Source organism: Ictalurus furcatus, chromosome 28 (genome assembly GCF_023375685.1).
Source record: "Ictalurus furcatus strain D&B chromosome 28, Billie_1.0, whole genome shotgun sequence".
NCBI lineage: Eukaryota > Metazoa > Chordata > Actinopteri > Siluriformes > Ictaluridae > Ictalurus > Ictalurus furcatus.
In genome coordinates, this window is record NC_071282.1 from 16,065,446 (window position 1) to 16,078,690 (window position 13,245).

General features: G+C 39.4%; 1 protein-coding gene across 2 annotated transcripts; it reads left to right on the plus strand.

Moving 5' to 3' along the window:
- Positions 1–4,002: 4,002 nt before the first annotated feature.
- On the plus strand, positions 4,003–13,026 carry wu:fi75a02 (uncharacterized). 2 transcript variants are annotated; one of them, XM_053618568.1, is made up of 9 exons: positions 4,003–4,299; positions 5,615–5,920; positions 6,933–7,235; positions 8,184–9,855; positions 10,904–10,960; positions 11,356–11,545; positions 11,635–11,768; positions 12,005–12,076; positions 12,173–13,026. In XM_053618568.1, the coding sequence occupies exons 2-9, from the start codon at positions 5,641–5,643 to the stop codon at positions 12,429–12,431; spliced, it is 2,967 nt and encodes a 988-aa protein (XP_053474543.1). In that variant the 5' UTR covers positions 4,003–4,299; positions 5,615–5,640; the 3' UTR covers positions 12,432–13,026. The 2 variants fall into 2 exon arrangements, with proteins under 2 accessions (XP_053474543.1, XP_053474544.1); XM_053618569.1 differs by having other exon boundaries at positions 4,004–4,299; positions 12,176–13,026.
- Positions 13,027–13,245: the final 219 nt, after the last annotated feature.

Consider the following 13,245-nt stretch of genomic DNA (forward strand, 5'->3'; position numbering starts at 1 on the left):
GCAGCTGTAATGATTTGCCTGTATCTGTGTTAATAATAACCATTAAAAAGAAATATTTAATGTCTGCATATTTTAATATATTTGGTTCTGAAAAAAATCATCTAAATTACACGTGGAAATTAAACTAGTATGTCGTTAATCTTTCCTGGAAAATACATTTTAATCCGAAGCAAGTTACTGAACGTATAAAAGACAGCATGCTCACTTTATTCAGTAACATGGCGGCCCGCTTGTCCAGATCGTCCAGTTTTTCTTTTCTTTCCTCTGATTTATTCAGGTTGTCCACCATGATCTCCTTCACCTCCTCCACAACTCTCTGAGTCTCTTCTAATTTGCCCTACTCATAATGACACATGCAAGCAAACAAGAGTTTACTGGCTGAAACGTGAGCGTTACAGCTGATGGCATTGCATTTCGAAATGATTTTAATTTCACTGTGCAAACTGGGAACTGAATATAACAGCATGATGTTGTCTTAAGGCAGATAAAGAAAAAGGGAACCAAACTGTACCAATCCAGTCGCTGGGGTGGCACTCCCAAGGGTGCACCTTTCCTACCTTTAGCATGAGTCTTTAAATGTTTACTCTAAGGTAAAGGTAATATAATAATAATAATTATTATTGTTGTTTTTATTATTAATATAGAATATTAATGATAATCATATGTAGATTAATAATAATCAATAAAATAAATAGATAGACAGCCAGACAGCTAGACAGACAGACAGACAGATAGATAGATAGATAGATAGATAGATAGATAGATAGAGAGACAGATAGATAGATAGATAGAGAGACAGATAGATAGATAGGTAGATAGATAGATAGACAGATAGATAGATAGACAGACATTCATAGATAGATAGATTGATAGACAGATAGACAGACAGATAGATAGAGAGACAGATAGATAGATAGATAGACAGACAGAAAGACAGGCAGATAGATAGATAGATAGATAGATAGATAGATAGAGAGACAGATAGGTAGATAGATAGACAGATAGATAGGTAGATAGATAGATAGACAGATAGATAGGTAGATAGAGAGACAGATAGATAGAGAGATAGACAGATAGATAGAGATAGATAGATAGACAGACAGATAGATAGATAGATAGATAGATAGATAGACAGACAGATAGATAGACAGATACATAGATAGATAGATAGACAGATAGACAGATAGATAGAGAGGCAGATAGATAGATAGATAGACAGTAGAAAGACAGGCAGATAGATAGATAGATAGATAGATAGAGTAAAAGCTAAATGGTAAAAGATGTTAGTACATAGTGTAGTGTACGTTGGAATGTTAGTACATGCATATCATCATTAATAAAGCAAGCCACATTTTCAGGTGAAAGAAACAAATGTTAAGGGTACTATTGAGCAGTTTAGTACCACTTTTTTGTTATCAGAGTTTATAATGCAGTTTTAATGACGTCATAACAGGCTCTGCAGCCACTCATAATAAAGAATGCCTCGTAAAGGTCAACTGCCTCGTAAAAGTGCAACATAAAATGGTTATTACAGGTGAATTTTAATGAGTGTAAGTGGTGTCTTAAGCTAAGGACGTTTTACCCAACTCTCAACTCTCTAAGCGCGGTTTCTGACTTTGCCGTGTCCTGAATAGCTTTATCAAACAGGTGACTCGTGAGAGGTTGTGATTGTTCACCTGGTAACTCGTCCTGTAGGTCAGTGAGGCATTAAACAAAGACTAAATCCACCAAATAAAACCACAGTGCTGCCAGAAACACACTTACCATCTTGCTGATGTCTTGCTGATCGGCCTGCGTAATAGGAGAAAGAAAGTGAAGTGAAAGAGAAAAGGCGCAAAGTCCGTGTCCTGAAGCAAACTGCGCTTCCTTGTTGCTGTTTCTCCGCCAGAGGGAGATGGATTATAAACACACCGCGTTTACACCACAAGCAGGACCTGCTCTATTTAACCTCTCTGGAACACGACCACTGTTTAAAACATACAAATACAAGAACTCGAGAATATAGTCGTAGCATTTTGAGGGGGGAAAAAAGTCATAATATCATGCACCATCCATCCATTTTCTACACAGTTTCTCCTACAGGGTCATGGGGAACCTGGAGGATATTCTAGGAAGCATGGGGGCACAAAGGCGGGGTACACCTTGGACTGGGTGCCAGTCCATCACAGGGCACAATCACATACACATTCACACACCCGTTCGTACACTACAGACACTTTGGACATGCCAGTCAGCCTACCATGCATGTCTTTGGGAGGAAACCGGAGTCCCCAGAGGAAACCCCGCAAGGGGAGAACATGCAAACTCTGCACACACAGGGCAGGAATCAAACCCCCAACCCTGGAGGTGTGAGGCGAACGTGCTAATCTTAAATCTTGATACTGTTAACAAAATAAGAGGGATCATAAAAATCCCATGTTGTTTTGTATTTAGTCCTGTCCTGAATAAGCTATTTCACATAACAGATGTTGACATATAGTCCACAAGACAACATAATAGCTGAATTTATAATTTAAAAAAATTACTTCGTTCAAAAGTTTTCATACCCTTGATTCTAAATACTGTGTGTCGTTACCTGGATGATCCACGGCTGTTTTTATGTTTTGTGATGGCTTGAGTGCCTTGTTTGTTTGTCCTGAGCAGTTAAACTGCCCACTGTTCTTCAGAAAAATCCTACAGGTCCTGCACATTCTTTGCTTTTCCAGCGTCTTCTACACCGAGGACAACTAAGGGACTCGTACATAACTATTACAAAAGGTGCAAACATTCACTGATGCTCAAGAAGGTAACACGATATATTAAGAGCCAGGGGGGTGTAAACTTTTGAACAGGATGATCAGTACAAATTGTTATTATTTTGTTAAAATATCTTTTTTATTCATTTAGTACTGGCCTTCAGACGCTTAATAAGATAGTTGCACGTCTCCCAGAAGACAAAATGCTAACAAATTACACGATCATCCTGTTCAAAAGTTTACATCCCCCTGGCTCTTAATGTATCGTGTTACTGAACCATTTATAGGCCTGATGTAATGTGCTTTCATTTAACAGTCATTTTGCTTTCAGGTCACAAATATGTTCTGAGTTGGAAGTCAAACTGCCTCGATGAACGTGCACTTGAATGAAAACGAGAACCCTTGAAGGTTGCATCTAGAGCCCTTGAGGGTTTTTCAGTTTTCCCTATGTTCAGCCTACAAATATTGCCCAAATTAGAAACTAAAATGTTTCGACTACACTTAAATGAAAATGAAAAAATGTAATGGCTTGTAGTTGTAATGTTTAACCTGTAAGATAAAATTAGTAATTGATATTCCATCCATCCATCTTCTAAACCGTTTATCCTTCTTCAGGGTCACGGGAAAACCTGGAGCCTATCCCAGGAAGCATCAGGCACAATGCGGGGTACACCCTGGACAGGGTGCCAATCCATCACAGGGCACAATCACATACACACACTACGGACACTTTAGACACGGCAATCAGCCTACCATGCATGTCTTTGGACTGGTGGAGGAAACCCCTGCAGCACAGGGAGAACATGTAAACTCCACACACACACACACACACACACACACACACACACACACACAGGGCCACGGCGGGAATCGAACCCCCGACCCTGGAGGTGTGAGGCGAACGTGCTAACCACTAAGCCACCGTGTGCCCTAATAATTGATATTAATAATTATAATAAAAAATAATTATTATTTGATGCCGAAATTGAGATAATTGAATAGATGAATAATTAATGTGTTTGGTCATTTGTTTTTGTGTAGCCTATTACAGTTTTACATTGAATTTAATCCAGAAAGTCCTAAGAAAATTCCAAGAAAAGCCAAGTTCCAAGAAAATTAATTAATCTATTGTTATTATTATACTATTATTATTTAAGCGTGAACACCAAACAACCAATGAGCTGCGACGCCTGTCTGAAACCAACCAATGGGAGACGAGCTACGAGAAGACCGGAAGTAACGTTTTGCAAATTCAGGAGTCCCATTTCTTATTCGTGCAATAGTCTGATAAAAAAATTACATGTAATTTAAAGTGCTTTTGAAGTGCATATGTGAAACGAGACGCGAAATGATTATAGTTTTAATGAAGAAATAAGACTTTTAAATCGCCATTTTACCATCCACCAAACCTTGGTCGCGTGACGCCGCCGGAAACAGTTGTTGCGATTTACATCCAGCAGGACCCAGGGATGGATCAAGAAGTAATCAGCGAATTTAAAGAAAACATCTTGTTACTAGAGTTTACACTGAAGGACTGAGAGTCGTTGATTGGCTGTTAATTAAGGTATGCTGCAATTATTTTGTAAACAAATCCTCTCATGTTTATTATTTATTATTGCTGACTTTCATTTGTGAAGCCAAGTCATCCTGTGCAGTCTCATAGTATTTTTAGTACTTGTTTTTCAACCTACTGTTGAAAAAGCTGTTGTATTTCTTAAACATAAGGACAAGTATGATCCCAAGTCATGACTCCATCGAAATGCTGACTTCATTTATAGACTACAGAATTGATAGACCTCGCTGGAAGGCCACAAATGCATTGTTTGGCAATAGCATTGCATACTAAAATTCAGATGTTTGTCATCTGGTTTAAAGAGAAATGTATGGAGTGTTTAGAAATCTTTTCAATCATTCACTGATTCATTCGTTCATCTTCAGTAAGCACTTTATCCTGGTTAGGTTCATGGTGGAGCACTGGGTGTGGAATGGGAATACACAATGGATGGGAAGCCAGTCTACTGCAGTGCACACACACACAGAGAGAGAGAGAGAGAGAGAGAGAGAGAGAGACACAACTAAAGGCAATTTAACAGTCAGTCCACTTACTGGCATGTTTTTGGGAGGTAGGAGGAAACCGGAGAACCCTGAGGAAATCAACTTGAGGAAACTCCAAACAGACAATAACCCAGACTCAGGATTGAACCCTGGATCTGGGAAGCAGGACCACAACCTGTTGCATCACCATGCCAATCAGAAATGGCTCCTGATGCTTCATTTATTTATTTATTTATTTATTTTTGGCTTAGAATGGCATATGAGTCATTCAAACGTAGGAATAAATTGAGCTGAATATCAGTATTGGGCTGATAAAGATCTGGAGAAACACTGCATTCAGATTTCATATTTGACGACTCAGTTTGTCTGATGTATTTTATGGTTTTTATGAATGCTTGTAATGTTGACTGCCATGACACAGGTTATGGTTGAGGACGCAGGACACAATTTGTCTTAAATATGACACAATAACGCCACAGACAATTGGCAAGACAGTCTTGTAGAGCACAGACTTGATTACTGCGAGGATGTCAGCATTGGATCAGTATCGGGTACTGAAATGGGGGAAAGTGATATTGGTGCAGGTTGGTAGGGGGTGCGGTGGTTCAGTGGTTAAAACTATGGGCTGTTGATCAGAAGTTTGTCAGTTTAAATCTCAGCACTGCCAATCTAGCCATGTTTGGATTTCGAGTGAGACCCTTAGGCCTCAACTGCTCCGTTGTATCCTGTCTCAGTTGTAGGTTGCTTTGGATAAAAGCGTTGTTTACACAGTGGTACACTGTGTGCTATGATTATATACGAGTATAATATTTTTCTCACCCCAGAGTACCTGGACCATCAGTCCTTGAAGATGTTATCCAACCCTTTGGCCGACCCTAACGAAACACGGCAGGTTTCTTCGACTGGTCCCTGCCCACAGTCTGCACTCTATCAAGACCTGTTGGCGATGGCCTACAGAGGAACTGCAAAAGCAGAGATTGGGAAGGAAGATAATATGATGTGTTCAGTTCAGGAACCTCAGACATCAAGTTTTGCTTTCCTGGACAATGATAAACAGCTGAAACAGACTTCTTCAGAGCTGAATGGTGATTTGGGAAGCAATAGTAATTTCAAAGCTGGCACAGATGAAGGTAATGGGTGTACTTCTTTTTATCAAGTATTAGAGCAGTTGCAAACATTGTATTTTTTTTTCTATGAATTAAGCAGCTCCGCTTTCAACTTATCAATAGTTCCTGATTTTAGTTTCTTTCTGTTTTTTAAAAAAAAAAAAATCTTTATACATGTCTACACATGTTATTACCATGCAGAAGGTGACAATCATTTTCCAATCATCTTCAATGAGAGGCGAGGGGGCAAGCAAAGCAATACAGGCACCAAATAGGCCTAACCCTGGAAGAAAAAAAAAAAAAGAAAAAAACAACCCAGGATTGCACAAGATAAATACATGCCCGCACACCTCTTTTATTTTTATTTTTTTGAGGTTGCTTCATATGAGAATAAAATGTACTCGCAGCATGTCTTCTTTATATCTTGTAAGTACGGTGCAGTCTAATAAGTTTGCAGTGATTATAATGGAGACTTTGTGGTTTTTATGTTTTTTTTTTTTTTTGTCTTATTAATTTCAAGACAGAGAAAAAAGTGGCTGGTGACGGAACGGTTATTTATAGCTTTTATAATCTAAGTGATAAATTTCATGGGCGATGCATTACGTTAAACGTGATGTATACATGGATAAAAAGTACAACGTGCCATTTGTTAATAAATTTAAAAAAACTGACAAATTGCTGCCATCTGAGAGGAATAATATACCTCAGGCTGTGCTGGTATTGGAAAACAGCCAACTTCCGGGTGGAATGAGCATCACATCAGAGAATTATTGATTATTTTCATATAGCAGCACAGCCTGTTGTGTGTTATTCCCTAATTAAGTTTTAGCTTAGGAGTTTAAAAATAACCATGCAGTTCTCGTTAGATAAGTACTATCTGTGCTTAGCATTGCTGTTGCCATGGTTACCACAGTGGCGTGGTCAGCAGTCTCCTGATGTGTGAAAGCCCTTAAACATCATGATGAAAAAGAGCAGTGGTTATAATTTGATGAAAATCTTCTGTTGTTTATTTGTCATTTATTGTTCAAAACTACAGAATGGAAACTGCCGTTGACCTTGCCTTCTGAATGTCCAAAAGGAGAGCAACTGGGTTCTCTGGAGCACTTTCTTGTGGCCCATCAAACTGAAATGAAGCGCATGCTGACAGGCACGCTCGGTGTCCTGAGTCAGCGGCTTGAGGCAGTCGAGCGAAGGATCGAGCAGCTGCATGTCCAGGGCACTGCACATGGAAAAAGTCTAGCCTTGCTTCACAGCGAAGTTAGCCTCCTGGGAAGAAACATCACTGCTGGCTGTTCAAGCACGATGACTGCTCCGAGTATTCCCCTTTCCGGCACTTATGGTATAAATATTTAGCGAAAAGATAGCTTTAGATAGGTGAAATGATCATTAGGTAAAATCAGGGATGGGTATTTTAAGCACTTTTGCTATTCTGATATTTGCATCTTTTAATTTGCTCAAATATCAACGCTATATTCTTATGAATAAAAATAAAAAAACCCCACAAAATTTAAAATTGTATTATTAGCTGCAACTATGATGCAAAGCCGGTGGTATACTTTCTAAGCACAGCTCCTAACTACTGCGTTTTTGCTCTGAGACCTCCCCCTGCATGTGATTGGTTCAAATATATAATATAAAATGTACTGGTCAAATATAAAATGAACCACCAGTTTGATTTATGGGTTGATTCTTGATACATTTACTACTATGGCTTTTTTGTGATTGTGGTACAGCAGGACAACTTACCTCCCTTGACACTTATCAGGTTGCCATGCCTGCTTTAAATGCGTTTTAATACAAAATGCGTTGTTATAAAAAGTAACCTCATGCAGTTTAAGTTTCCTGCAGCAACTGGTCAAAAAAAAAAAAAAAACGGTTTCAAACTGACTACGATGTGTACTGTGGCTTTAAGACTCAGTCAGGAAAATTCTACCAAAGATGTCTAATACTACATACCAATTGCAAGTAGCCAAAACATAACCTAGTGTGTTGTGTCTGTAATATAGCAAATAGCCAAAATAAGCATCAAAAAGGATAAGCCTTGCCTTTTTCATAGTGTTGGTAAACCACCGATCAAATGCAAGATTGTTCAAGATATCTGATTAGATAGAAACCAGATATTCGAATATTAACATCGAACCCTTTCGTGAAATATATTAACCATACTTTGTCACATAGAATAACTGAATATTCGTAAGTAAGATATGAAAATCAGACTTTGAAAGTATTGAAATATCATAATTCTAATATAATACAGTTGATGTATTTCATTGTTGCATTCTTACAGAAAAGCACTCCGTGGAGGAAAAGGAAGATGGTGACATATCCAAGATATCCTCTCAGGGATCAGTTAGTCATGGAAGTAGGGACACTGTGTACCAACCATGGATTGATTCAGGGACTGCCATTGATTTCTCAGCACATAACACTGATTATAATCATAACACTGAGGTCTTGGACCCTCTGGTGCTTAATGGAGATTCATCCGGACAGGAGAAAACAGCTTTTGGAGCTGGTAACTACTTACGGGTTTCGGCTTTTGAAGACTTGAACATGGAACAGGATGCGTTGCTCGGTAAATCTGACGAGAAAGACAGCCAAAATGAGCCACCTTGTTATCCAAAGCCCCAGTCTTCTGAGAGCTTGGATGCAGGTATTCAGTGTCACTCTACTGATCAGTGTTTACACGAATCAGCACAATTTAAGGTGCCTTCTTTCAGTAGTGAAGTTCTTAAAAGTTCAGGCGAGGGAAGCTCGTGCATGAATCATGGTCCTAGTAGTGTAAGTTCAGATATTAAAAATTGCAAGTCAGAAGGAAAGTCTGTCCTGTTGAGACATCCCTCACCAGACTTGATGGCAAGTAGGTTGCACTTAGTCGGTCAGTCTAGTACTGCTGACAAACCTGAAACTTGTCCTGCTCCTTTGATCACGACTCTGTCCACAGAAATTCCTACGACAATAGCCAAAAAAGACGAGTGGCCATTTTTTGAAATTGTATCTGTTCCTACCTTGTTCAAAATCCCATCCCTTTCAGAGATCATGCCAGGCTCAAGCAAGGATTTACTTTTAGGAGATGCTTTCAGTCTAGTTGATGATGAGAGGACAAATCAATGTGGAAAGGGAAAGGAGAAACAGTCAAAGGTTATAGCTTCCCAGTCTTCTTCAAGGAATGGAGCATTGGCCTGTGCCAGGATAAAATCGTACCCTTATTCTCATCGCACATTAGTCACCTCTGTGGTGCTACCTTTGGACTCTTACAAAGCTTGCCTTTCAGACGTGGGATTTCTTTTGCAGTCGACTGATTCAGAAGTGTCCGGTGCCAAGAATGGGCTATCGAAACTGTGTCATACAGGAACACAATCTAACTACAATATGAGCAGTCTTCTAAATTACCTGGATGACATTGCCTGCCGCTTGCTTCCTAATAGCCCCCCTATCAAGAATGTCCTATCTCTGGTGCGATACCACAGAATTGCATCTAAACTCAAACACCACCATCCTAAGGACCATTCCTTTTCTGAATGGTCTCCACTGAACACCAGTCAAGTGTGCCGTCTACCCCTTCCAAACCTAAAAATGGATACCTGGGGGCCTGTTGTGAGACATGAAAACAGTGTTCACCCACTTCACTCAAAGCAGAGTGGAGACTTGAACCTCCATACCCCACCACCTCATCTGCTAAGTATGGCACAAGCTTTTCAGATTCCCACATATTTCCCCATGTCTATTGTGAGAAAAGGGAGCTTCTCTAGGGCAGGCCTGAACACAGTGTTGGCCATGTCGTCTCCGGCCTCTTTCAGACTCTGGTTACGCCACATCCTCCCACCTTTTTCCTTCACATCCTCGTCATCTTCTTTGGTCAATACTGTGAAGAACCAGATTATAGCGCAGACCAAATGTTCTCCTCTTCGGCCCTTGGCTGATTACACCGGTCCTCCAGGTCTGGGTAATGATCACAGGTGAGTAATCAAGTTAATACTTGTCATCTTTTTAATTTATTTATTTATTTATTTTTAAGATGGAACAAAGCACACCACAATCCCTGTTTGGGATTCCAAGTATGGAATAAAACACGTAGGGCTGTGCTTGTCTAGGAAAATATGCTGTGACATTATTTATTTACTGTTACTACCGTGAAGTTGAATATTTTCCTAGAAACACACGTCCCGAAGTGTTTTATTCTTCTTATGCCACAGAAATTTGTCCCCCCAAATTTTTTTTATTAAGTCATTCCCCCAATTTCCCTTGAAGTTAAATAAGACACAAAATGCAGCTTGTTATGGAGAAACTTTTAAAATGCCACATCCTTCAACTTTCCCATGTGGGAAAATACCCTTACCTCCGACTGTTCCGAAGCACTGACACTGGAGACTCCTTCCATCAGTGATAATGCTAAATTTGTTAATAATGATAACTTTTTTTTTTTAGCTGTTTATTGCTAGCTTTGGTTAGATTATGTGGTGTTGCCACCATAAGTCGCTGTAATTGAAGAATTTAATAGGAATGATACAGGAATATGCTGTGAAAAAGTGCAAGCCTCGTGAATTCAAGGTTTGTGCCTTAAATGGGACTAAAAAAAAAAGATCTAGAACGCGTTGTTGTGCGAGACGAGCATGTGTATGGAATTTCATAATGTGTCCATGATGTTTATTACTTTAATATCCATTAAATCTTGTATTCTGAAAGAACCACCAGGATCAAATCATTAGTCAAATCAATGGCCGAAAAACTAAACGAAACAATGATGGTCATATTCCCTTCCGTCTCATTCTGTGTGCTGGTCAAATTCAAAATGGACGTCTGTACATTGCATTTATCTGACTTTTTCTGCTTTATTGATCAGATTTCTTGTAAAACCTCTACAGTTAAAGGGATGCATCTGGCTTAATCAGCCACACGATATGTACTGAAAGTACCATGTAGGTTCTCTGATTCATCATGGACTTGTGCCTGCATGCTGCTTTGAATCTGACCTGTTCCTGATTGTCTTCTCTTTTTCGCGAATAGCTACGCTGACCGATTCATTCAAGATTCTCCACCCAGGAAGAAAACCGATTCAGTGCGGTGGGTCTCCTGCAAATAGATATCTTCTTTTCAGCTTTTCTAATCATATTCTTTTTAATCAGGAAAGGGATTATGTTCCAGGGTAATATTTTGCACCTGAGGCACAGTGAACAATAGAATAGCACTTTTCTTCTTTGACTTATTTCACTTTAACCAGTAAATCTTTAGAGTAAGTGAATGAAGAATACATAAGAGAAATCCATGATTATTCTAAATCATCAGTTGCAGTCCTTGGGGGTTTGACTTTATTTGATTTCCCTGTTGGATTCTGTATCTCCAGAGCTTGATTTGAAGAGCTAAATTCTTGACTTAAGTACAATAAATACGATGTATTAGCCTTTTGCTAGATCATTTCAGTTTATTTATTTATTATTATTATTTTTTAATCTATACAGGCAATCTGGCTCATCTCCGTCCCTCAGCCCAGAGAGGAGCTCAGATATTACTGCACGATATAGCCCTAGTGTCAAGATTGTGAGGTTGGAGGTGTCCCCCGCTGAAACTTTGTCCACGTTTTCCGTTACTGGTACAAACGTTAAGAACCCTGAACTGCACACCCTGGAAGCCTCTGGAGAGGACAAGCAGGTATCTCCATCACTTTTACAACGGGATTTGAGTCAATATAAATGTTAGGTTATTTTCGTGTGTATATATCTCGTATGAATTTCCTCTAGGTGGGGCTTCATGAATCGAGCTCTTCGTTGCAACCAGCCAAAAGGTCTAAAAGGGTTTCTCAGATTCGCATCCGCAAGACAGTGCCCAAACCAGACAAAAACCTCACCCCGATGGGGCTCCCAAAACCAAAGAGGTGAGCCAGTCAGTATCTGACTCTTGTTTTTATATGGCCTGGTTAGACAAAAGTAAAAATAAACCAAAATGTTGTTGAAAGACGTTTAAACTAAGAAGTTCCAACGTTATGAAATACATCTTGGACGCCATTGAAGATCACTTGTTAATTAATAGACTAAAGGATTAATATGTGCGTATTTTTTCCTTTGGGTCCGTGTTAAAGTTTGTTGCGTCTTATCTGAAAACTGTCCTCAGATTGAAGAAGAAGGAGTTTAGTCTGGAGGAGATTTACACCAACAAGAATTACAAATCTCCAACTCCAAACAGGTCTGGACTCGTTCGTTGCTGCTTGTAATCCAATTTTATTTCATATCGATTTGCATGGTTGCAATTTAATGGGTCGCGTCTTTCCCGTTCTCCCAGAAGCTTGGAGACAATCTTCGAGGAGCCAAAGGAGAAGGACGGTACGCTGGTTTGCATCGGCAATCAAAAACGAAAGCGGGTTTTAGATTTCCCAGATTTTACCCTACCACGCAAACGCAAAGCCAAGGCCAACCTGGGTTCTCTTCGGTTAAAGGGATCCCGTAGAGCCAAAAATAAAGACGCGGACCTGAACGTCATGCTAATCCAGAGACTTCGTGAACTGGAGGACTACTTCTCTCACCAAGGACTGGAGGACTAGTCAAGCTGCACGCTACCATCAACACAATTTGGAGATTCTTTTCTTCTTCACTCGTCCTATTCAGCTCAAATCCTTAAGGGTTCTTTGGTACATCTCTCTGGGGGAATCCTTAAGGGGTTTATATAAAACCCTACACCAGAGGGTTTCTCTTTCAGAGAGATTCTGTTGAAGTAGAAGCAGTTTAGGAAGCTAAGAAAGTTTCAAATTCAAAGAACCCTTGAGGAACCTGGATCGTAGAACTACTCTGTCGTGGGGTTGGGGGGGACACTAAAAATAACATCAACAGCAAATCTCAGCTTTGGTAATTGTTATGCTGCCTTGTATTTCTGTGTTTTATGGGGGGGGGAATCCTCTTCTTGCTTTGAATGACTGTAAAATTGTTTTATTTGCTTAATGCCGGACCTCATCTGTGGTGTGAAAAATAAAGTGTACGCTGCTAAGATCCAAATAAATATACTACAAACATGAATCATTACAAATTTTGTAAAGAGTCTTCTTTGATGAGTTAAAACAAAAACTAGGGAATGGAGAGAATCACATTATTCACATGATGTTTACTTATTACAAAAGGTGCAAACATTCAGAAAGTAACACACCACATTAAGGGGGAAGGGGGGGGGTGTAAACTTTTGAACAGGATGATTAAATGTAATTAGATGTAATTTGTTATTTTGTTTAAAAAAAAAATTCCATTTAGTACTCCCCTTTAGCAGTTACATTGGATATTTACATGTTTCACAGAAGACAACATAACAATTTACACTAATCATCCTGTTCAAAAGTTTACACCCCCCTGGCTCTTAATGTATCCTGT

Excerpts from the sequence above, each read along its gene's own strand:
- wu:fi75a02 (XM_053618568.1), top strand. The coding sequence starts at position 5,641 with ATGTTATCCAACCCTTTGGCCGACCCTAACGAAACACGGCAGGTTTCT. Across the intron at positions 10,961-11,355 it reads AAGAAAACCGATTCAGTGCG|GCAATCTGGCTCATCTCCGT; the intron begins GTGGGTCTCCTG and ends TAATCTATACAG. Across the intron at positions 11,769-12,004 it reads GGGCTCCCAAAACCAAAGAG|ATTGAAGAAGAAGGAGTTTA; the intron begins GTGAGCCAGTCA and ends AACTGTCCTCAG.